This window comes from Macrotis lagotis, chromosome 5 (assembly GCF_037893015.1).
Source record: "Macrotis lagotis isolate mMagLag1 chromosome 5, bilby.v1.9.chrom.fasta, whole genome shotgun sequence".
Taxonomy (NCBI): domain Eukaryota; kingdom Metazoa; phylum Chordata; class Mammalia; order Peramelemorphia; family Peramelidae; genus Macrotis; species Macrotis lagotis.
The window spans coordinates 174810561-174835911 of record NC_133662.1 but is presented as its reverse complement, the minus strand read 5'-3'; the positions used below and the strand labels follow the sequence as shown (position 1 = coordinate 174835911).

The following is a 25351-nucleotide window of genomic DNA, read 5'->3' as shown; positions in this document are numbered from 1 at the left end:
GATTGGTTATTTCCATATGGAGTATCCATTTTAAGGATTATTAACCCAATTAGAATGTATTTAAATTTTTTTTTGCTTTTTGCAAGGCAAAGGATGTTAAATAACTTGCCCAAGGTTACATTAGGTAATTATTAAGTGTCTAAAGCCGAATTTGAACTCAGGTCCTCTTGAATCCAGAGCAGGTGCTCTATCCACTGTGCCACCTAGCTGCCCCTATTTAAATGTTTTTATGATGCTAGTTTTCTCAACAATTTCATTTTTTTCCCCTAAAGTTTTACAACATGAGAACTAATAAACTCTAATATCTTGTATATATCCTATTATGGATTATCTGTTCTATTTTTTTAATCTAGTAGCAACTCTCCCACCTATAGAAAATTCATAAAAATAATCTTATACATACATCAAGAGAATCCTTGGTAAGGGTATTGAAAGGAAACTTACAGGCTTCTACAAATGATACTCCATAGTAAAACACATATTTATACAGCTGTCTTGACAGGTATAGGTAATACAGGCTCCCTCTCTACTTACTACATTTAAAAAAAATTGATTGGATAGAACAAAATGGTGCCAAGAAGGATCTTCTTTCAACAATGACTTTCATTCATATGTGTGTGTGTGTGTGTGTGTGTGTGTATATATATATATATATATGTTTGAAAATCATACAAGATTCCCTGAAAGATTTGTTTTTACAACCTTTTGATCATTAATATTAAAAGAGGAATAAAACAGGGAAATAGATAATCACCAAAGAGTTTACCAACATGACAGAGATAGCCCAGCACTGAATTTAAGCTGAAGAAGTTCTAGGTGTCCAGCTGAAGATGAGATTGTGCTGACTACAAGTCTGGGCACACTAGAGACTGACAACTCAAGAAAATTTGGCAATCCAGACAGTAAAATGTGGATGAAGAAGGCTTGTTTAGGTATTTGAATAGATAATATAGATTCTAACCATCAATCTACATATACATACATAGATATATCTAGATACTATAGATATTAATCTTTTTTAAAAATTTTTTTAGATTTTTTCAAGGCAATGGGGTTAAGTGGCTTGCCCAAGGCCATACAGCTAGGTAATTAAGTGTCTGGGGCCAGATTTGAACTCAGGTACTCCTGACTCCAGGGCTGGTGCTCTATCCACTGTGCCACCTAGCCACCCCCGATAATTAGATCTTTATGTGTATATAAACATACATAATACATGACAAAATGATGGGACAGTGAATTAAAGCTAAAATTAAAAAAGGAGCATAGACTGATATCATTTGTGAAATAGTATATTTCTTAGAAAATAATTTACATTTTAAAATACTAGTATTCTTCTGAGAATGCATGGATTTAAATCATGGAGTACTCTATCCTAAATTATCTGTATACTCCTTCACCCACCTGACAAGGTCATAAAAGATCAAGTGGCATTTTAAGTATATAAATATTATCAAGTTTCTGAAAAGATTAGAAATTTCAGTTAAACACATCACCTTCAACACCATTATTATAAATTTAGAATTGTAAGGATTAATTAAAATTATGCCAATTCATTAGTTTGTAACAAATGCTGGGAACATCCTTAGTATTACTTCACTAGTTAGAAATTTAACTTGCATTTCACTCAAGAATTTGGAGAAGATATTCAACTTGTAACCATAAAATGTAGCATATATAATCACAGATTTGGAGTTGGTCAAATATTGAGACCATCTGTAGATCAACCCTTTCATTTTAGAATTGAGGGAATTGAAGCATAAAAAGGCTAAGTGACTTGTTCACATGGGCAGTATCAGAACCAGAATTTGAATCCAGATTCTGGCTACAAATCTGTTGACAGTATACCATACTGCTTCCCAGATCAATGGGCCTGGGGTTGCAAAGGATTTTTAGAAATCATCTAGGGTAGTTAGGTGGCACAGCTGATAAGAGCACTGACCTTGGAGTCAACTAGCTGGGTGACTCTGGGCAAGTCTCTTATGACAAAAGTGACACTAGCAATCAAAATGATTATCATCATGTTCAGGCTGACCTTCATAATTTGGCTGCCATTAGCATTCATCATGCAACCTAAAGCTAACTTCTTAGAGACTCCTAGACTGTAGTTAAAATAAACCACAAATGCTTTTCTGAGAAATATATTTCTTGGTGGTATCTGTTTTACAATAAATCCCTTACTTTAAATATAAATTTTATTTATTAACAATATGTATCTCTTTTTAAGAAAAAATTAGGTAGTTACCATTCAGGATATTTTCCTTTATATAATTTTAGTATTTTGAAACTCAAATTCTGTAAAGTAGTTTATTTGAAAAGCCAACGTAACAGTCTAAGTATTCTTTTCTAGGCATTGTTAATTACTACTTCTAAGTGAAGTATTCCTAGGGAATCAGGGACATTTCTAACTTTATAATTTTTAGGGCTATGAGTTCAGAAAGAAATAAAATGGCTATTTACTCTTTTATAAAGCCTATTATGGGGGGCGGCTAGGTGGTGTAGTGGATAAAGCACCGGCCTTGGAGTCAGGAGTACCTAGGTTCAAATCCGGTCTCAGACACCTAATAATTACCTAGCTGTGTTTATAAAGCCTATTATGGGGGGCGGCTAGGTGGTGTAGTGGATAAAGCACCGGCCTTGGAGTCAGGAGTACCTAGGTTCAAATCCGGTCTCAGACACTTAATAATTACCTAGCTGTGTGGCCTTGGGCAAACCACTTAACCCCATTTGCCTTTCAAAAAAAAAAAAGCAAAAAACAAAAACTAAAGCCTATTATGCTTCTGCTTAAGAGAGATATACTTCATGGAGCTGGTTTTGTTTGGAGCTTACAGGTAATCTCATAAAAGCTCTATCAAAGTCATTATTTCTACTACATGAACTTAATATTTACAGAGCCCAAATCAAGTATTTGTTTCCATGATGCTTTTGCTCCTATCAGGAGATTATTTGTTGTGACCTTTTGGCTTCAAAGCTCCTAAGTTCAGGCAGTTAATTATCAGCTTAAAAATTCTAAGCCTAAAAAGCTCCTAGATTTATTGAAGTTTGAATCTGCCTGTGGTTGCCATGGCAGTACCAGACCAAATGGTTTTCCCAGCCTTATATGGTCTACAGGCCAGACTGAAGGATGCTTGCCTGGTACGCCGCATAAACTCTCCTTATCTGGGTAACCCCAGCAATCATAAGACTTATAAGCAGTGAGGGAGAAATAAACTTCAACATTGATTTCCTTCTCCATGGTCTTCTATCGATCCTTTCATTTATAGGTTTAAAAAAATGTTCCCGAAATGTTTTATAACACAAGTAGGCAAAAATAAACATTTGGGTCAGATGAATAATTCAAAAGCATTATAATAGTTTCCCCTCTTTATTTTTATATTTTGGTATAAACAGAAATGTTTAAATTTCTATTGTTAATCCACAAAATTAATATCATAAGGAAGTCCAAGTGTTTATTCATGCTATCTATGGATTAAACAGAAAGCCAACAATTTAGGAACATTTAATCTGAGGATATGCATTTGTACAATAACCAGTTATTTAAACCCTCATCCATGTAATCAGTCTCAAAAAATGCAAGATGAAAAATCTTGGGATTTTTTTGTTTGTGGTTTTACAATTTCAGATTTTCTGAGAATAGGTCAAGTTCCATTTTCTAGTCTTTTCATTTCTGTGTAATAGGAAAAGAGTTCTGGTCCATTAACTCTCCCACTCGCTCCTGGAGAAAGTTAACCAGTTCTGCCAGCACGAAGACATGAGTGTCATCTATGTCTTGTATGATGAATTTCTTCCCTAGGGCATTGGACTCATCCAAGTATAGCAAAAACTGCTTCATAGCAGGATCACTGTAGAGATAAACACATTACCAAAAGATACCATGGTCATTTTATATAGGCTAGATTTTAAGTTTTAGGCAAGCAATTATTTTTATTTTTTTAATTCTCCCCTCAAAATATTACAAATTTGCAAATTCAAGAGTCAGACTCAACTTTTTACAGGTAAACATTTAAAAATGCATAGGTCACTAACAAGTCGTAGAGGTTTAAAACTGTGAAGTTATTGGAGTCAAAATAATCTTCATTTTTTTAGACAAAACAATTTTTAAAAATTGGAAGAATAACTTAAATAGCACATTTTAAAAAATCAACTAAGGAACAATTAATTCTGAACCCTTAAGAGCTTCATAACTGTTAATCTTCACTCACAAATACTGAAGGAAATCTAGAAACTTGGCATATTCTAAGCAACAATGGTCAAAGAAGATTGAAGAAAAAGTCATTAACCCTTATAAATGGTGGAAGCTTAATTCTAGAAATTGAACCTGAGACTTTACTCAAAATTCTAGCTAAGTCAACATGAGTACTTGGAATTGAAACATTCAGTAATCATTTATTAGGTGCCAGAAACTATGCATCCTCACCATCTAGCAAAGACAAAGAAGGAAACATCACCTTCTACTTTTATCATCTAACTTTGATGGTCTACTAGGAAACTCACATTCTGAATAAACCAGTTAGGATTAGGGATTTTTTTTAAGGTTTTTTTTTTGCAAGGCAAATAGGGTTAAGTGGCTTGCCCAAGGCCACACAGCTAGGTAATTATTAAGTGTCTGAGACCGGATTTGAACCCAGGTACTCCTGACTCCAAGGTCGGTGCTTTATCCACTAGGCCACCTAGCCACCCCAAGGGATTTTTTTTAGCTGAGAGGAACCTCCAATAACATCAAGGCAAAGCTCAGCAAATTACTAAGGAGATAAATCCCAGAGGTTGAGGGTCACATATTTGGTAAATTTGAACCCCCATTTTCTGTATTCCAGCATTGTTAGGGCTAAACTATTTGCATATAGTTCATTTTATTTGGAATTCACATAGAAACTAAAAGCTGGAAAAGCATCCTCCTAAGAGGGTTTTTTTTTTTAGGTTTTTGCAAGGCAAACGGGGTTAAGTGGCTTGCCCAAGGCCACACAGCTAGGTAATTAAGTGTCTGAGACCGGATTTGAACCCAGGTACTCCTGACTCCAAGGCCGGTGCTTTATCCACTACGCCACCTAGCCGCCCCTGAGGTTTTCTTTCTATAAGATCTCTCAGGACAGGGAAAAGTTCACTAGTCTATTTTACTATTTAACTAGATAATACTATGCACTAAACATTTCATTTAAAGCAATGATACTTTTAATTGTATTAAAAGGCCACAAATGGTATAAATTATAAAAATATATGTAGTTTTATTTGAAACACTGTTGCTTAGATTTTCCACTTTTTGGTTTCAGAAATTGCTTAATTCTGACAAGAGTAAGCTGGGGTAAAAATCCATTGCTAAATACAAGTAAGTCTGAATAAAAGGTGCTGGAACTGGTATTCAAATTTTCTTAAAACAGTAAGGGAAGTCTCTGGTTCAATGCTGGTACTGAGCACAATATACAATTCATAAATAACAAAACCAGGTGAGTTAAGTTATATCATTTACAAAAGCAAACTCAACAAACTGAGACTTGAAAATTGATAGAGAATTGTATTTCTAATACCCAAAGTAGAAATAATATGGAGTTTAAGGAAACAGGTTCAACAGGGTAGTTGCTAGATGATTTTGTAGGGAAGAAAACGGTAGTGAGGTTGTTTCAAGCTTATTTAGTATTATTTCTTTTATTTGTTCTAACTTAATTAGAGAAACATTTGAGTCAAAAACTATTTCTGCCTTTATCATTATAGAAGGGATATAAAGGGAAAAAAAGAATTTTTGGATACTGGAGAGATAGTAGGAAATAAGAATTCAAATAAGATTCTAGATTAGGAACAGAAGAAAAGTCTATGCTTAGGGCTCTGCCACTCCTATATTTTATTTTTCCAGTTCTCAAAATGTTTTCTGAAAAAGGCACTGAGAACTTACAAAGCCTCAGGGGAACTTTGCATCACAGAATGAGGTAGTTTGTTTCTCAGAATCTTAAGGGAATGGAAATCCATAGTTTTAAATCTATGATTAAAAGCTAAGCATAGGGTTGAAGAATCATGAGAATACAAAATATTGAAATGTAAACCAGTATAATTAGTAGCTCCCAATAACATTACATATACACTGTATTTTTTTAATTATTAAAAAGTGTTTTCACAGATATTATTTCAGTTTAGCCTCAATAATAAATTCAAGGGGCAGCAAGGTGGATAAAGCACTAGCCCTGGAGTCAGGAGGACCTAAGTTCAAATCTAGCCTTAAGCACTTAAAAAAAATAACACTCCCGGTTCTCCAGTGTGTCTTTGGAAAGGATACATATGTTAGAACAGAGATATTCAGAAGTATACAGGAGAGATCAAAGGGGGATGAGAAATCTGTGAAGAGAGCTATCTAGTATTGGGAAGAAGAAATTATGGATGCAGAATGTGATGACCCCTCATCTTTGCTTTGAAAAGAGGGGTTTTAATTTGTGGAATAAAGTTCACTCCAGGTTTTAGAAGTGAGTATCTAACAAGTTATTTAGAGCAAACAAAGCTCAGATATGACCACTCCAACATGGGCAGAATATAAACTTTGTGAAGCAGTATAGTGTGAGGAAAAAAAAAAAGACTAAAAAGCTAGGCTAAAAATCTAGTTATGGAGGGCCTGGAATGTAAAAATTATCTATTTTATTCCACAGGTAATTTGTAACCAGTGAAAATTTATTTGAGCAGTACCAAGTAGTATTTCTACTCTTCACTTCAAAAAATTACTCTAATACTTTGAATTGAATAGTTTTTTAATTCTGGGAAATAAAGTTTTTCTACCTATTCTCATAATCAAGATAATTGTATCAATATGTTAAGCCTGTACAACTCATACCCCTTTTTAAAAGTTTCAAGGATGGTATAACTGAAAGACTATTAAATTTGTAATCAAAATTATGTAGGTTCAAATCCTATCTATAACGCTTACTTGGAAACTTGGACATGTTTCTTCTTTTGTAAAATGAGGATGGATAGTAGCTGAAATACTTGCCTTAAAAGATTGTTGAAAGAATAGAATATTTTAAAACTTAAAACTCTGTTTAAATTCACATGATGAATTTAAGTATGTGATGAGCTTTTGTTTGGAACTTTTATGATATCTTCTTGAAGCATATTCATTAGCATTTAAAACATCTTCTAATTAAAAGTAACTAGATTACACAATGGATAGAGTGCCTGAAGATTCATCTTACACACTTACTAGCTATGTGAACCTGAGCAAATCACTTAACTCTGTTTGCCTCAGTTTTCTCATCTATAAAGAACTAGAGAAGGAAATTGCAAACCACTCCAGTATCTTTGCCAAGAAAATTCAAAATGAGGTCAGAAAGAGTCAGATATGATTGGAACAACTACTACTCCCATTTACAGGGAAGAGATTGAAATATCTGTGACTGAGGTGTTCTAGGTTAATGACACCACAAAAACAATCTAGTCCTGAAAAATTCCCAGTGCTGTTTAACAGCTGTTTATCATCAACTCAGGAAACACTTCTTTAAAAAGAGACTAAAAGTGGGTGACTAGGTGGTGCAGTGGATAGAGCACAGGTCCTGGAGTCAGGAGTACCAGAGTTCAAATCAGGCCTCAGACACTTAATTACCTAGTTGTGTGGCCTTGGGCAAGCCAATTAACCCCATTTGCCTTGCAAAAACCTTAAAAAGAGAGAGAGAGAGAGAGAGAGAGAGAGAGAGAGAGAGAGAGAGAGAGAGAGAGAGAGAGAGAGAGAGAGAGAGAGAAGGGAAGGGTCTATACTCTTCAGAAACTCTCACCATCTTGTAAATGCATCAAATTGATTGTGGAACTCTCTTCCTTCAACACTGCTATATTTAATGTGAATTCTGACTTGCTGAATAATAAATACAGAAAAGTCAATTACTCAACATAAATTTACAAAAGGCTCTAAAGAGAAGTATAATTAGCCTAAGTTAAAAAAAATCATATAATTGTATTTTAAAAGATCTTTCATTTGTCTTTATGAGTTAACATTACAAAATCATGAGGCTACTATTTGTATTCTATTTTGACTTTTTAGCTGGAAGTTAAAGTATCCACTAGTAATGCTATTTTTTTTTTGTTTTTACAGGGCAATGGGATTAAGTGGCTTGCCCAAGGCCACACGGTTAGGTAATTAAGTGTCTGAGACCGGATTTGAACCCAGGTACTCCTGACTCCAGGGCCAGTGCTCTCTATCCACTGCTCCACCTAGCCGCCCTTATCCTACTTTTTCTAAAAGTGTATGGTTCTAAGTACCAAATTACAGGATAAGTTCAAAAATGGTTCACGAAATGGAAGACCAAAAAAAGGCCTGGAATGGTCAGGGAAAGCTTCACTGATGAAGTGGAACTTGGAATCATAAAAATCTCAGAGTAGGAACTATCCATGATTATTACTTGAGTCAGACCATCTAATTTTATAAATGAGGAGACTAGATAGGAATACTGCTATAGCAAAGGAGAAAAGTAACATTCAGAAGTGAAAATTATCCAAACTACAAACCATTCTATAAGCACTCCTTTCAAGACATTCACCATTTTCTTCAAGTGAGGAGGGCCAAATACTGTCAATGCCAGCGACAAAAGGGATGAAGTGATCTAAAACTTAAAAAAAAAATCAATGTTAACATTTCACCAAAAGATCTTGATAAGAGAGCACACAAGAAACATAAAGGATAATGAAAGTGATGGCATTCATGCTTAAAATCCACAAAAAGTTCTTTTTAATCTTCCGGGTTTAAAGATGATAAAGCAGATTTACAAAGAAAAAGTAAGTTGTCACCATTAACCTATCGCCAAGTATAACTGTTCACCAAATCGCACACATTAAATATCTGGAAAACTCACAACAAAATATCTAAATACTCGTAGTCTAGTAAAGAGCAAACTCATAGTTTGAACAGGAAAAGAAAGAAGCATTAGGCCAATTGGGGGAGGGGTGAAGGATCCAGGGCTCCATCCGACCCAGGGGATGTTGGCCCTCGGCCATCTCCACCAACGCGGGGAATCCAGGATGTATGGTGGGTCCGGAGCGTGGGGTCCCAAGCCCAGGAGGAGGAGGTGTAAAGCCGGGGTAAAGGGAGGCACGATACGGGCCGGGGGAGGAGGGGTCGTCCGTAAGGCTCTCACTAGCTCCCACACCCGCGGGCCCAGGGTCCCACACCGAGCAGAGCTTTCAGGGTCTTTCGCCTTCCGGCCCGGAAGCTGCCCCGCCCACCCATTCTAGCCCTCACCCTTGACCCCAGAGAGGTACCTCCGGCCCGCGAGGCTGCAGCAGCGGTTCCGCCGAAATGGCAGCGGACTGCGCCTGCGCCGCAGGTCACCGCGTCGGAGCGGTCACCCGGAAGGGGGCGGGGTCACGTGCCCGCGCCGCCGGCGGAGGGCGCCCGGGCCCTTGGCGTAGATTGGGGGTGGCCCCTTCCCCGCCTCCCCCCCCCCCTCAAGGTCCCCTCCGACTCGGGGCGGGGCCCATCTCGGAGCCGCCGGCAGGTAGGCCCACCGGGTGGAGGGAAGGGGGACGGGCCGGGCGCCCGGGGAGGCTCGGAGCCGGTTACGTGGGAGCAGGATGGGGCGCGCCGCCTGCCTGGTGCCTGAGGCTGGCCCGGCCTGCGCTGCCCTGCGCTGCCCTGCCCTGTCCTGCCCTGCGCTGCCCTGCCCTGCGCTGCCCTGTCCGCCTGCCCGCGGCGGCGGGGGCGTGGCCCGCGCCGCGGCGGCCTCCTCGTGTCTGTGTTTGCGTCCGGCTGCGCCTGCGCCGACTCCCCTCCGCTTCCCGTCGCCCCCGCGCGCCCTCCCTAGCCCGGCCTGCGCCGGTGTCCTCCGTCGCCGCGCTTGTCCGCCTGCCGTTCGGCCCCCTCCCCCACATTTACCTCCGACCCTGCTCCTGCTCTCGGGGCTCTCCTGGCTTCTCTTCCTCTCCCGGTTCTCTGCCTCTTTCTGTTTCCTGTCGTTTCTGACTCTGCCTCTCCTTCCCTTCGACCTCTCTCTCTCTCTCTCTCTCTCTCTCTATATATATATATATATTGTCTCTCTATATATACCTTGTCTCTCTCTATATATATCTTGTATCTCTCTATATATCTTGTCTATATATATACCTTGTCTCTCTATATATACCTTGTCTCTATATATATCTTATATCTCTCTATATATCTTGTCTCTCTATATATACCTTGTCTCTATATCTTGTATCTCTATATATCTTGTCTATATACATACCTTGTCTCTCTATATATACCTTGTATCTCTATATATACCTTGTCTCTCTCTCTAGATCTTGTATCTCTATATATCTTGTCTCTCTATATACTTTGTCTCTCTATATACCTTGTATCTCTCTATATATATCTTGTCTCTATATATATCTTGTCTCTATATAAATTGTCTCTCTATATAACTTGTCTCTATATATTTTTTGTCTCTATATATATTGTCTCTCTATATATATCTTGTCTCTCTATATAACTTGTCTCTATATATTTTTGTCTCTATATATATTGTCTCTCTATATATATCTTGTCTCTATATATATCTTGTCTCTATATATAACTTGTCTATATATAACTTGTCTCTATATATCTTGTCTCTCTATATCTTGTATCTATATATATCTTGTCTCTCTATACATATCTTGTCTGTCTCTCTATATATATATCTTGTCGCTCCATATATATCTTTTCTCTATATATAACTTGTCTCTCTATATATTGTCTATATATATATATCTTCTCTATATATATCTTGTATCTCTCTATATATCTTGTATATATATATCTTGTCTCTCTATATATCTTGTCTCTCTATATATATCTTGTCTCTCCATATATCTTGTCTCTCTATATATAACTTGTCTCTATATGTATCTTGTCTCTATATATATCTTGTATCTCTATATATCTTGTCTCTCTCTATAACTTGTCTCTATATATAACTTGTCTCTCTATATATATTGTCTCTATATATCTTGTCTCTCTATATATCTTGTATCTCTCTATATATATATATCTTGTCTCTCTATATCTTGTATCTCTCTCTATATATATCTTGTCTCTATATATCTTGTCTCTATATATATCTTGTATCTCTATATATATCTTGTCTCTATCTATTGTCTCTCTATATATATATCTTGTCTCTCCATATATATCTTGTCTCTCTATATATATCTTGTCTCTCCATATATAACTTGTCTCTATATGTATCTTGTCTCTATATATATCTTATATCTCTATAACTTGTCTCTATATATAACTTATCTCTCTATATATATTGTCTCTCTATATCTTGTCTCTATATATCTTGTATCTCTCTCTCTATATATATCATGTCTCTCTATATATCTTGTCTCTATATATCTTGTCTCTATATATATCTTGTATCTCTATATATATCTTGTCTCTATTTATTGTCTCTCTATATATATCTTGTCTCTCTGTATATCTTATCTCTCTATATATATCTTGTCTCTCCATATATCTTGTCTCTCTACATATAACTTGTCTCTATATGTATCTTGTCTCTCTATATATCTTGTATCTCTATATATCTTGTCTCTCTCTATAACTTGTCTCTATATATAACTTGTCTCTCTATATATATTGTCTCTATATATCTTGTCTCTCTATATATCTTGTATCTCTCTATATCTTGTCTCTCTATATATCTTGTCTCTATATATATATCTTGTATCTCTATATATATCTTGTCTCTATATATTGTCTCTATATATATATCTTGTCTCTCCATATATATCTTGTCTCTCTGTATATCTTGTCTCTCTATATATATCTTGTCTCTCCATATATCTTGTCTCTCTACATATAACTTGTCTCTATATGTATCTTGTCTCTCTATATATCTTGTATCTCTATATATCTTGTCTCTCTCTATAACTTGTCTCTATATATAACTTGTCTCTCTATATATATTGTCTCTATATATCTTGTCTCTCTATATATCTTGTATCTCTCTCTATATATATCTTGTCTCTCTATATGTCTTGTCTCTATATATATCTTGTATCTCTCTCTATATATATCTTGTCTCTATATATTGTCTCTATATACATATCTTGTCTCTCCATATATATCTTTTCTCTATATACAACTTGTCTCTCTATATATATCTTGTATCTCTCTATATATCTTGTATCTCTCTATATATCTTGTCTCTCTATATAGCTTGTCTCTATATGTATCTTGTCTCTATATATATCTTGTATCTCTATATATCTTGTCTCTCTCTATAACTTGTCTCTATATATAACTTGTCTCTCTATATATTGTCTCTATATATCTTGTCTCTCTATATATCTTGTATCTCTCTATATATCTTGTCTCTCTATATATCTTGTCTCTATATATATCTTGTATCTCTCTATATATATTGTCTCTCTATATATATCTTGTCTCTCCATATATATCTTGTCTCTCTATATATCTTGTCTCTCTATATATATCTTGTCTCTCCATATATCTTGTCTCTCTATATATAACTTGTCTCTATATGTATCTTGTCTCTATATATATCTTGTATCTCTATATATCTTGTCTCTCTCTATAACTTGTCTCTATATATAACTTGTCTCTCTCTATATATTGTCTCTATATATCTTGTCTCTCTATATATATCTTGTCTATATATCTTGTATCTCTCTCTATATCTTGTCTCTCTCTCTATATTGTCTCTATATATATATCTTGTCTCTCCATATATCTTGTCTCTCTATATATAACTTGTCTCTATATGTATCTTGTCTCTATATATATCTTGTCTCTCTATATATCTTGTCTCTCTCTATAACTTGTCTCTATATATAACTTGTCTCTCTATATATATTCTCTATATATCTTGTCTCTCTATATATCTTGTATCTCTCTCTCTATATATATCTTGTCTCTATATATCTTGTCTCTATATATATCTTGTATCTATATATATCTTGTCTCTCTCTATATATATCTTGTCTCTCCGTATATAACTTGTCTCTCTGTATATATTGTCTCTCTATATATAACTTGTCTCTCTGTATATATTGTCTCTCTATATATATCTTGTCTATATATCTTGTCTCTCTATATATCTTATCTCTCTATATATCTTGTCTATATATATGTCTTGTCTATATATATATGTATAATCTATATCTATATCTCTTATCTGTCTTTCCTCCTTCTGTTTTTTTGTTTCTTCTCTCCCTGTCTCTCTTTTCTCAACATCTTTTCCTGTCACTCTTCTCTTTTCTGTCTTTCTCAGTCTAGATCCAAGGTCGTCAGTTATCTAATGCAGTTGGAGGGGTTTTATGGAAGAAGATCCCCTTCTGATTCACACCACAATGAAGCAGAAAGCACAATGACCATGAGTCATCTACATCTTGTTAAATGACTTTGCTAAAATTACTTAAACTGACATCCTGGGCAAATCATTTAACCAGTCATTTTTTTTTTAGTTTTTTCAAGGCAATGGGGTTAAGTGGCTTGCCCAAGGCCACACAGCTAGTAATTATTAAGTGTCTGAGTCTGGATTTGAACTCAGGTCCTTCTGACTCCAGGGCTGGTGCTTTATCCACTGCCACCTAGCCGCCCCCAAGCAGTCAGTCATTTGCTAATGACTGTGGACCAGTTAGGTGATATGATGGATAGAGCGGCCCTGATGTCAGAAATACCTGAGTTCAAATATGGTCTCAGACCCTTGAGAGTAGCCATGTGACCTTGGACAAGTCTCTTGGGTGAGGCCACCTTGATTTGTATTTGGACACTGGATCCTGATGAGTGATACCGGTGGCCTCATACAGCACCCCTTACTCAAAGCTAATTCATGTGCTCCTCTAGGAATCATCATCTGATGTCATGATCTTCAAGAATGAAGGACAAGCTGCAGTTAGGTGTTGCAATGGATAGTGCATCATCCCTGGAGTCAGGAGTACTTGAGTTCAAATCCGACCTCAGGCACTTAATAATTACCTGTGTGGCCTTGGGCAAGCCACTTAACCCCATTGCCTGGCAAAAACTTTAAAAAAAAAAAAGGACAAACATCATCATCCTCAGTCAGTCATTTCCTAAAATTTAGTCCCTAATATGTGCTTAATGACACCTCACTGTCTATCTTTGCCCCTTCTGGCAGTTTCTGTTTCTCTTGTCTCCTGTTTCTCCCTCTTTGTCTCTGAGGGTATCTCTTATCTGAGAGATAAACCCTCAAGAAAGGTATATTTTTAGTGGTGGGGAGAGACCTATCTCTCTCTCTCTATATGAATATATACATATTATTTGGAAGGAAGTTTCTACCAGCTGGGAGAATCAGAAAAGGCTTCTTGGTTAAGATAGCATTTGAGTAGACTGAGAACTAAGAAGTGGAGGGGAAGAGGAACTCCTACAAAGCATAGATGAATGACTACTTAATTTGCCTTCCACAGATGGGATATGAAGATGAAAAACCAAACACAAATATGCAGAACAGTGAGGAGTGCAGAAGGTTGTGAATGCCAGACACAGGAGTTGAGATTTGATTCTTGAAGTGATAAGTAACTATTGTAAGACATTGTCATACCTGTCCTTTAGAAAATCAGTTTGGTGGTTCTTTGGAAGAGAGATTGTATCAGGGATCCACTTGAAGTAGGAATAACAACTTAGGTGAGAGGTGATAGGGGCCTTGGCCTGGGGTGGGAGGTGAGAAGTAAGGACAGGGGTGAGGTTGAGATAGAAGGGATGAGTTTTGGCAGTTTGACTGGAGAGCTGAAGATGATTCTGAGGTCTTCAATCTAGTTACTAGAAGGCTAGCACCACTGTCCACAATAATAGGGTAGAAGGCAGCTAGGTAGAACAGTGGTAGAGCACTCTCCCTGGAGTCAGGAGGACCTGAGTTCAAATGTGGCCTCAGACAATGAATACTTTTTTAACTGTGTGACCTTGGGCAAGTCACTTGATCCCATTGCTTTGCAAAAAAGAAAGAAAGAAAGAGGCAATAATAGGTAGTTTGTACAACAAGTAGGTTTAGGGAAAAAGAATGATTTCTGTTTTAGTATGTTGAATTTGAGATGTGGGCATTCAGTTTGAAATGAACTATAAGATAGTTTTGGATGAGGTTTGGAACTCAGAAGAAGATTAAAGTTTCTGATGGATTCACTTGCAAGGAGATGGTAAGGAGTATGGAGAGAAAAGAGAAGAGGGTTCTATACTGAGCCTAATCAATAAGAAAAGGAAGCTGAGAGGTATCATTAAAAATCAAAATGATTCAAAACTTGTAGAGAAATCATTTGTTGACCTAGATAAGTTATTGACCATTAAAAAAAAAAAACTCAGGAGCCCAGCTTTCATATATTTCTCATGAAGAATGATTTTATTTACCATTAGTTTTTAGGGTCTTGGGATAGCATTTATTGATTATAACCAAGGGTGGAGTACTATACCAATATGGCTCCAGGGTGATGAAAACAATACTTAGTCTAGAATACCTGTTGTTTAGGATTTTCCTGGTTATCAAAAGGAGTCTGAGGACTGTGGAAATAGCCTTCTAATTTTTACCTGCAGATTCGAACAGCATTGTTGTCAGCAGTGGAACCATGTCAGGTAATGGTGTTAGGAGAAGTTTTGTTTAGTAGGACCTGTGAAGTTTAGAGATAATTGTTAAAAATGAATACATAAACATATAGCATATACATATAATGATTCAGAAATTTATATTTGTTCTTATTGCGTGGTATCTGTGACAAAGAAAGTAATTTTTCCAAAGTCATTTAGCAAGAAGCAAGTGACCTCTGATTATTATGCTCTTTACCTCTGTTTAATTGTGATGTGAATCAGAAGAGGGTCTTATACTCTTCGAATTTCTTTATTTTTATTATTTTTTCTGCCATTTTCCCAGGCAGTTTCAAAGATCAGACTTTCTTGATTCTTCGCTGTTTTCTTACTTAGTCCAGAACATTGCCCAAGATTATTGATTGTTCATTTCTCCATTCCCTCTTTTCCTGTTCTTCTGGAATTATTGTGGTAGCCTCCTAATTGATTGTGACACTAGGCTCTCCAATAAATCAGTCCAGCATGCAGATATTTATTAAATGTCTTCTCTCTGCCAGGCACTCTACTTTCCCTCTCAATTTGTCCTGCAGACTCTTGCCAGGGAAATAATCCTTTAAATATAACTGGAATCATATACTCTGACCACTTGATCAAAAAACTTAAATGTTTGTCCAGTACAAATTGAATTTAAAAGCCCAGCTTAATTTGTCATTTAATATTCTCTACTTTTCTTTTTTTTTAGTTTTTTTTTTTCAAGGCAAACGGGGTTAAGTGGCTTGCCCAAGGCCACACAGCTAGGTAATTATGAAGTGTCTGAGACCAGATTTGAACCTAGGTACTTCTGACTCCAGTGCCGGTGCCTTATCCACTATGCCACCTAGCCGCCCCCATTATTCTCTACTTTTTGAATCCAGCTGCCTTTCTAATTTTTATTTTTTATTCTTTCTGTATGTGGTACAGCAGACAAACTATCCTAGTTTCTCTATTCCTTAAACATTCTTCTTGCATTCCTATCATTTTCCCTTTCATTAAGTCTTTCTGGAATACTTTCCTCTCCATCTTCATCAAATCATACTTATACTTCAAGAGTTAAATCTTTGATCCTCTCCAGTGGAAACTCACTTTGACTTCTCAACTCCCATAGTACATAAGGCTATAACAAGTGCCATAAGAAATGTACAAAAACTATTTTGTGAACAATTTTATTGTATATAGATCTGGGATTATGGAGTTTTGGATCTCTTGTGACTCCCAACAACATATACCTTGAAGTATTGGGTCAGGTGCTGAGTATGTGGTTTGTTGAACAAATGCATATCTTGTTCTCCCATCTCATCATTAATATAATATTTAGAAAATTAGACCTTTTTATTTATTTGATATTTTAACTTTAGGTTTGTTTTGTTTATGAGAATTTTTTCAGGTATTGAAGTACTATAAGTTGAAAGGAAAGGAGGAAAGATATTAATTTTTGTTTAAAAGATAATTTTTTTAGATCTTAAAAAAAAGTTACAAAACAGTGCCATGTGAAGGGAAAAGAATGTCACAATCCAAGGGTCAAGGTAGGCTGCATGGAGGATGTCATATAGGAGATGACTTTAGAGAAGAAGTATAAATTCAATAAGTAAATAAATATAAGGAAAACATTCCCTGTTTAAGGAACAGAATGAGCAAAGGTCCACATCTCTTTTTCAGGTCAGGAATCTCTTGATTATGTCTGATGTTTCTCCTATTAGGGTCTGGAACCAATTCTCTGGTCCACCTACAGAGGACCTCTCCTTGGAGGGAGAAAACAGTCTTTAATTGGACAGCAAAAGGTTTGTTTTTAGTATTTTTTTAAGTTTTTTTTTTGGCAAGGTAATAGGGTTAAGTGACTTGCCAAAGGTCACACAGCTAGATAATGATTAAGTATCTGAGCTCGGAATTGAACTCAGGTCCTCCCTGTCTCCATGGTGTGCTCTATCCATTGAACCATCTAGCTGCCCCCAAAAGATCTGTTTTTAGGAGAAAATTAAAACACTCTTAGAGAGATAATAATAATTGGCTTAAATTCAGACAAAGATGTAAATGAATCATAACAGACCTTTTCCTGAAAGTAGATTTTGAGGAGAACTGAGAAGAGGAAGGGGGACAGGATGTTATATAGGAGGTATATAGTAGGGACTGTGAAAAGGGAAAAAAAATGAAGAGTTTGGGAGAGGAGAACCTGGGTATAAAGTCCTTATTTTTCCTAGACCCATTCATATTTCCACCCAAGAATAAATGTGGCACATGACTAATATGGAAATATGTTTAGCATGATAGCACATGCTTGCTATCTTGAGGAAGAGAAAAAGGGAAAGGGGAAGAAAAAATAAGAGGAAGGGAGAGGGAGAAATATTTAGAATTAAAAATCTAATAAAACTATATCTTGGTCTTCCACCAGGAAAAATTAAAAAAATAAGATATAAAAAAACTAAATTGAAAATTAAAAAATAAATAAAAGATAATTTTTAAAAATTCAACGCAATATTTCACCTTTCCCCCTCTGTGTTATATAATTCATGTAGAGTAGTAAGCTGATCAATTTTTTTTTATTCTGATTACTCAGGTCACTATCCTTCCTTCCTCAGCATTTTCAGTAACTGACTTGTAATTTTTCTCCTCCCAAATCCCACTTTGTACTGGGGGGACGTTTTTTCTTTTTTCTCATTAATGCAATATTTATTCACAAATTTAAAGATTATTACAAAGTCTTCTTCCAACTTATCTTCCTTAAAGCACATAACCACTGGTTCCTTTTAGCCTTTTTTTCAGAGGGTTTTTATCTTAGTCTTATACACTGTTCAGCAGTCCTTGGGATCCTTCCCAAGTTTCCTATTATCTTATTAAGAGGAAGGAACTAGTTCTAATCTGAACAATTCTATTCTAAAATAGTTTAGAAATAGAAATTTGTGGTTTCTTTTTAAAAATAATAGTATTTTATTATTTCTAATTATATGTAAAGATAGTTTTCAGCACTCACTTTTTTTAAGGTTTTTGCAAGGAAAATGGGGTTAAGTGGTTTGCCCAAGGCCACACAGCTAGGTAATTATTAAGTGTCTGAGGTCAAATTTGAACTCAGGTCCTCCTGACTCTAGGTCAGTGCTCTATTTACTGTGCCACCTAGCCACACCTCAGCATTCACTTTTGCAAGATTCTGAGTTCCAAATTTTTCTCCCTTCCCTTACTTCCTTCCTAAGACAGGAAGTAATATGATATAAGTTATGCCTTTTACAGTCATGTACAATCATATATACAAACATATTTTCCATATTAATCTTGTTGATTAAGAAGAATCAGAACAAAAGGGGAAAACCATGAGAAAAAAAAACAAATTTTGCTTTGATCTGCATTTAGACTCCACAGTTTTTTCTCTGGATGAGGATGGCATTGTCTATCAAAAATCTTTTGGAATTGTCTTGGATCACTGTATTGCTGAGACAGCTAAGACTATCTTGGTTGATCATCACACAGTGTTACTGTTATGGTGTACAATGTTCTGGTTCTGGCCTCATTTTGCTCACATGCTAGGGGATTTGAACACACATACTGCCTCCCCCTCAAATACCATAACCAGTTAATTCCTCAAATTACTAACTTCCCCTGACCTACTCCTCCACGCTATTTGACTTACACACAAAGATGGTTATATCATTGACCTTGCCATCACCCACAAATCTCCATGTTCAAGAATTTTGAAATCCCCAGTTTTGACCTTAATCTTTTGTCTTTCTACTTCTCCCTTGGCCTTCCCTTTCCAAACCCTATCTTTCATCTGTACCTTGATCTTCAGTCCCTCAATCCTCAGTTTTCTCCTAGGCCATCTTCATTAGCCCCTTTCTCCTCTTTTAACCATATTGAACCCTTGTTGAACCTTAGATTGTCACTGGTGCCCTGTTAAGCCTCAGCCTTATTTAACTCTCAGCATCCACTGTTTTTGCTTCTATACATACATTCTGAACAAAGATGGAGAAAATCATGTTCTCATTCTGACTAGATCCTCTACAGATATATGGCATCTAACTTACACTGGGTCCTCACTGCTGTTAGATAATATTTCTGCCTCTCCCTTATTCATTATTCCACTTTCCACTGTGTTCTGCCAGAGCTTTCTAATCCCTTCTCAGACTTTATTGCCATCTTTCCTATACTTTTTTCTTTCCTGTTAGTGTTTGCTTCCTCTTCCCTTTCTAGTCTTCTTTTAAAATCATTAAGATAAAATAGAAGCACTCCCAAAGCCTTTGGTCTAAATAGATTTCCTCTGAACTCTGATGACAAAAAGGATTGAAGGGGACACATGTATCATCTCCCTATATTAGAATGCAAATAGTTTATCTTTGATTCATTATAATTGTTTACTCATTTTTAACTTTTTATTTTTCTTTTAACTCCTGTGTTTGTACTTCAAAGTTTCTAAACAACTCTGATCTTTTCATCAAGAATACTAGGGATTGTTTAATTTCATTAAAGATCCATTTTCCCTCTAGGAATACACTCAGTTTTACTGGGTTTGTTATTCTTGGTTGTAAACTTATATTCTTTGCCCTCTAGAATATGGTATTTTAAAATCTTTCCTCCTTTATCTTGTTAGTTTTTAAATAGTATATGATCCTGATTGGGCTTCTTAGTATTTTAATTCTTTCTTTGTGACTGTTTGCAATAATTTTTCATTGGCTTAGAAAGTCTGAATTTTGACCATAATGATTTGAGGAGTTTTCCATTTGGGACCTTCTTTCTGGAGGTGACTGTGGATTCTGTTTGCAGTTTGATCTCTGATTTTAAGCTATCTGTGCAGTTTTATGATTTCTTGAAATATATTTCAACTCTTGTTTTGGCCATGACATTCTGATGGACCAGGGAATCTTCAGTCAGTTCCCTACTTGATCTATTATTTTTTTTATTTGAGTTTTACAATTTTTCTCCCAATCTTACACCCCCCCCCCCCCCCCATGGAAAGCAAGCTGTCAGTCTTTATTTTGTTTCCATGTTTGTACATTGTTCCAAATTGAGTGTGATGAGGGAGGCTAGGTGGTGCACTGGATAGAGCACTGGCCCTGGAGTCAGGAGTACCTGGGTTCAAATTCAGCCTCAGACACTTAATAATTACCTAGCTGTGTGGCCTTGGGCAAGCCACTAACCCCATTCGCCTTGCAAAAACCAAAAAAAAAAATGCACCTAATTGAGTGTGATGAGAGAGAAATTCCATCCTTAAGGAAGAAACAAAAAAGTATAAGAGATAACAAGACTTGATCTGTTATTTTTGTATGAGATATTTTACATTTTCTAATGCCTTTTGATTTTGTTTTAATATTTCCTGTTTTCTTGTGTTTTCTGTTTGGTCCGTTCTAATTATCATGGAGTTTGGTGTATGGGCACAGTTTTGTACTTCCTGTGCCAAGCTATTAATTTCCTTATCATTTCTTTTTCTGTTTTTTACTCTAGCTCTCTTGTTTTATTTACAAAAACCGTTTTTTAACTTAAAAAAAATTCCTGCTTCATCAGTTTCAGGAATTATAGGTAAATTTGTGCCCAGGGTATATTTATCTTTGAGTCTTGTAGATTTTTTGAAGTAATTCCCTTTTTTTGGTTTGTGTTTTGAACATCCCTATCACCATAATAATACCTTTCTATGGTGAGATTCTTTTTTGCTTATTCTTCCAGCCTACTTCCTGACTTTGAACTTATGTTAGGCCAAAGCTTTACAAACTTCTGAAATAAGGACTGGGCTGGTTCTAGGGGCTGTTTTCTTTCTTTTTTACATATTTTATTTATTCATGTTTCTAACTTTCCAACTGAAACGGCAGCCTTCACCAATCACCCCTTCTGCAAAGTTCTGAGTCCCACATCTCCTTTCCCTCCCTTACTTTCCTCCTTCCCTCTCCTGCTGACAGAAAGCAATCTGATATAGGCTCTACACCTACAACCCTGCTAAAACAATAGATCCATACTGATCATGTTATGAGAGAAGAACCAAATCCAAATGGAAGAAAGAAAATATTAGAGAGAAAAAAATGACATCATACACAAGACAACCTTCAGAAATTGAAGATAATAAACTTTGGCCTGCATTTAAATCCCACAGTTCCTTCTCTGTATATGGATGCTGTTTTCCATTACAAGTCTTTTAAAATTGTCTTTGATTATTGTACTACTGAAATGAACAAGTTCATCATAATGGTCATCATCCCCTGCTGTTAGGGTATACAATGCCCTTCTGGTTCTGCTCACTTCACTCAGCATCAGTTCATGCAATTCTTTCCAGGCACTTCTGAAATCCCATCCCTCATGATTTCTTGTAGAACAGTAGTGTTCCATCACATTCATATACCTCAATTTGTTCAGCCATTCCCCAATAGATGGACACCCCCCCCAATATTCTTTACCAATACATAAAGCTGCTATGAATATTTTGTACCTCTGGGATTTTTATCCTTTTTCATGATCTCTTCAGGATACAGACCTGGTAATGGTATTGCTGGATCAAAGAGAGTATAGTTTTATTGCTCTTTGGTATAATTCCAAATTGCTCTCCAAAAAGATTAGATTATTCACAGCTCCACCAACAATGCATTAGTGTCCCAGTTTTCTTACATTCCCTCAAACATTGGCCATTTCCCTTTCTAGTCATATTGACCAATCTGACAGATGTCAAGAGATGGTTTAATTTGCATTTCTCTAATCAAATCAAAGCAATCTATAGTCATGAAAAATAGCTGATTTAGGGCTTTTTTAATATGACTATAGATAGAATTGATTTCTTAATCTGAGAATTGCCTTCCTAGGGCTGTTTTCTTGGGATATTGAGAATCTTGTTATTCAGTATCTCAGGACAGTCTAGGTTGGGCACTCGTCACTTTCAGTGATTCCTGAGTAGTGAGATCCTGGGTAAAGTCTTAATGAGGCTTGGCACTGTGAACTCTCTCTCCTCCCCATCCCCCCATGCCCACCTTATAAATTCTTAACCTGGGTTTAGGTTGGTTGCAGATGGTACAACAGAGAGTGCTGGGCTTAGAACCAAGAAAACCTAAATAAATATTTGGCCTTTAACATTTGCTGTATCACCCTATTCAAATCACTTAATTTCTATCTGCCTCAATTTCCTCATCTATAAAATGGGGATAATAATAGCAAACATGCCCAGTTATGAGGATGAAATGAGATTAGCACAACATCTGAAATATGGTAGATGCCATATAATTGCTTTTTCTCTTACCATTCCCTTTCGGTCTGAGTAATGGAAGAGTGCTGTTGAATTTAGCTACTTGGGCACAGCTTGGAACCTTTGCTAGTTTGGAGTTAGAGTACCTTGTGCTTCCCATTCTTGACCATTTCTCTACCATAACTGTGCAAGTTGTTCTTAAAGTTAGAATTGGGCCCCTGCTCTGCCCATCTTGTCTGAGCCACAATGCTGGTGCTTGCTTCTGAACTTGCTAACTCTTTTCCTCCCAGCCAGGTGTTCATTACCTCTGCACATTACCCTCAGAATGCTATCTCTGGGCACATTCTGCTCTGGATCTGAGTAGTAAGTGTCAAAACTGCCAAATGACTTCTGTTTCTGTCTTGCTGCCCACTATGAATCTGAGACTTGTTTTTGTCTTGGAGCTTAGCTTCTTCCTTGTGCTGGAGTGCCTCATGCAGCATGCTCTTGGCAAGACGTGATCTTCAGACTTCTCTTGTCTGTATACATTTGTCACTTGGGGTGGGAAAAATCATTTACTGTGACTTTTTCTTGGATTTCTTCATTAAGTTTTGGTCTGATTTGTTTTGGAGGAATTTTGTGAGGGAGCTGGCTATAATTGTTTCTTGCTATTCCACAAGCTTGACTCTGCCTCCTGTCTTTGATATCTCACAAATGATCACAATTTGGAGAAGATTATGCTAGAAAATAAACTAATATTCTATGAAGTTTGTCTTAATTGAATAAGGGATTTTTCCCCCAGAGGAATGGATGCTTGAGAAAAAGCAAGCTTGTTTTATTAAGGTGTTTTTTTTTTTCTAGTCCAGAAAAATCAAACTCCCTTGATTCACAAAGGTTTGTTGGGATAGCTAGGTGGCACAGTGGATAGAGCACTGGCCCTGGAGTTAAGAGGACCTGAGTTCAAATGTGACTTCAGACTCTTAATAATTACCTAGTTGTGTGACCTTGGACAAGTCACTTAACCCCATTGCCTAGCAAAAAAACAAAAAAGGGGAGGAGTTTCTTTATTGTTGATGATAATATTGGGGCCTATTTTTAGGAGAAATGGTAATAAAGTATAAATTAAATAACCTCTATCATTTATTCTATTTGTACAGAATGTCCCTGGCAACATGTTGTATAATTTGTTACAGAAGAATAGGAGCCTCTACATCCCCTCCAAAAAGTGATTTGTACTGGAAAGATATCCGTGAGTACTTGTGAAAAATGTAATTATGTGATTATAACCAGTCCGTAATTTCCAAATATTTGCTTTGTAAGCCAGTGTTTTAGAGTTTGGAATACAGTACAATTCCATATAGAAATACTACTGTGCAGGGTGATTAGAATTCTCACAAATGCTCATTTAACTTTAATATTTCTGAAAATTTATATATATACATATATATATATATATACGTAAATATATATATATATATACACATATATAAAATCATAGCTTCCATTTTAAATATTTTGTATCAAGTTTGAATGCTAGGAAAACAACTCTTTCCAAGGCAGCCTTGGCACACAAAGGGTTTCCTGGTGTCAGGGGATTGAAGAGAAGGAAAGGAGGGTCCTACCTCTAAATGTTTTGAGTCCAAAACCTGCTTGGACCTTTGCCAAACCATGCTCCTTTCCTTTGTTGAGGGTTCTTATGGAAGAGATTCCTTGTGTTCAGAAGAAGATTGGAAATGATGACATCTAAAGTCCTTCTGATTCTAAGGTTTTATCATTTTCATTTGAGAATGAGAATCTGAGGGTATTTAGCATTATAATGGTAAAGGGAATATGAAGAATTGCTATGTGGGTAAGAATAGAATCTGTAGACATATTAGACATATGTTTCTACTCTGTGGAGCTATATGTTAGACTGTAGATTAAAGATTAGGAGCTGTATGCTAATGATGGCAGTTTGTCCTACTAGGGAAAGATAAATCCTTACTCATTTAGATCGATAGAAAGTCATACTTCTGCTTGTATTCTGTCAAGTTTTTCTATGTGTTAATTATCTTTTTTCTTCTTTTTAAGGAAATGTTATAAAATTTACTGGACCACTTATTCTAGGGTAAATATTAACAATTACATATTGATTTTGCTGGTATTTATATCTTAAATCATTGTTTTCTGTGGAATTAATTACAGAAATACTGAGTTTTAATATATTAACATTTTAGTTACATGCTATTTTAACATTATTTTTTAAATTAGTATAACCATCTTTCTTACAAGCCGAAAGTAATGAAATAAGATTTCTTATCTCACTAAAACTCTTTCTTTTCTTATAATTAGAAATATGGGATGGAAATATAAGGCAAAAAGTTGACTTGCTATTTGTTTTTCTTTGCCTTATTCTGAGCCAAAGGTCAGGTTTTTTTTTACATATGTAGCATAATTTCTCTAAATGTAGAGTTGTGTATTCAGGAATGTAGCTAAAATAAATGCAGTCAGTCAGGCATCTTGTTATACATAAAAAATAGCATAGTCTAGTGAAAAGAACACTAGGTCTGGATTCTGAACCTGTCTTCATACCTTACTTCTGATATTACATATATCATCAGGGAAAGTTTCCTAACCTCCTTACATAATATTTAGCCTGAATGACCACTGAAGTCCCTTTTCAGTTTTGATCTCTGATCCCACGAAGCCATTTACTATGTTGGTCTGCCTTATCTTTCTTG

General features: G+C 36.0%; 2 protein-coding genes across 7 annotated transcripts in view; one reads left to right on the top strand and one right to left on the bottom strand.

Moving 5' to 3' along the window:
- Positions 1–3342: 3342 nt before the first annotated feature.
- On the bottom strand, positions 3343–9670 carry GTF2H5 (general transcription factor IIH subunit 5). Of its 4 annotated transcripts, none has more exons than XM_074187927.1 (3): positions 9217–9670; positions 8467–8567; positions 3343–3839 (listed from the first exon to the last, which is right to left on the bottom strand). In XM_074187927.1, the coding sequence occupies exons 2-3, from the start codon at positions 8499–8501 to the stop codon at positions 3659–3661; spliced, it is 216 nt and encodes a 71-aa protein (XP_074044028.1). In that variant the 5' UTR covers positions 8502–8567; positions 9217–9670; the 3' UTR covers positions 3343–3658. The 4 variants fall into 4 exon arrangements, with proteins under 4 accessions (XP_074044028.1, XP_074044030.1, XP_074044029.1 ...); XM_074187929.1 differs by lacking the exon at positions 9217–9670 and adding an exon at positions 9127–9201; XM_074187928.1 differs by lacking the exon at positions 9217–9670 and adding an exon at positions 9093–9161.
- SERAC1 (serine active site containing 1) overlaps positions 9367–25351 on the top strand; it is a 96793-nt gene continuing 80808 nt past the window's right edge. Inside the window, exons 1-4 of one of the 3 annotated variants that reach the window (XM_074187925.1) lie at positions 9368–9452; positions 17209–17289; positions 23789–23880; positions 24702–24738. In XM_074187925.1, coding sequence (XP_074044026.1) covers positions 23790–23880; positions 24702–24738 — 128 coding nt within the window. In that variant the 5' untranslated portion in view covers positions 9368–9452; positions 17209–17289; position 23789. Of the gene's footprint in view, positions 9453–17208; positions 17290–22993; positions 23016–23788; positions 23881–24701; positions 24739–25351 lie in introns of those variants that run through there. The other 2 variants (XM_074187924.1, XM_074187926.1) reach the window with 2 other exon arrangements.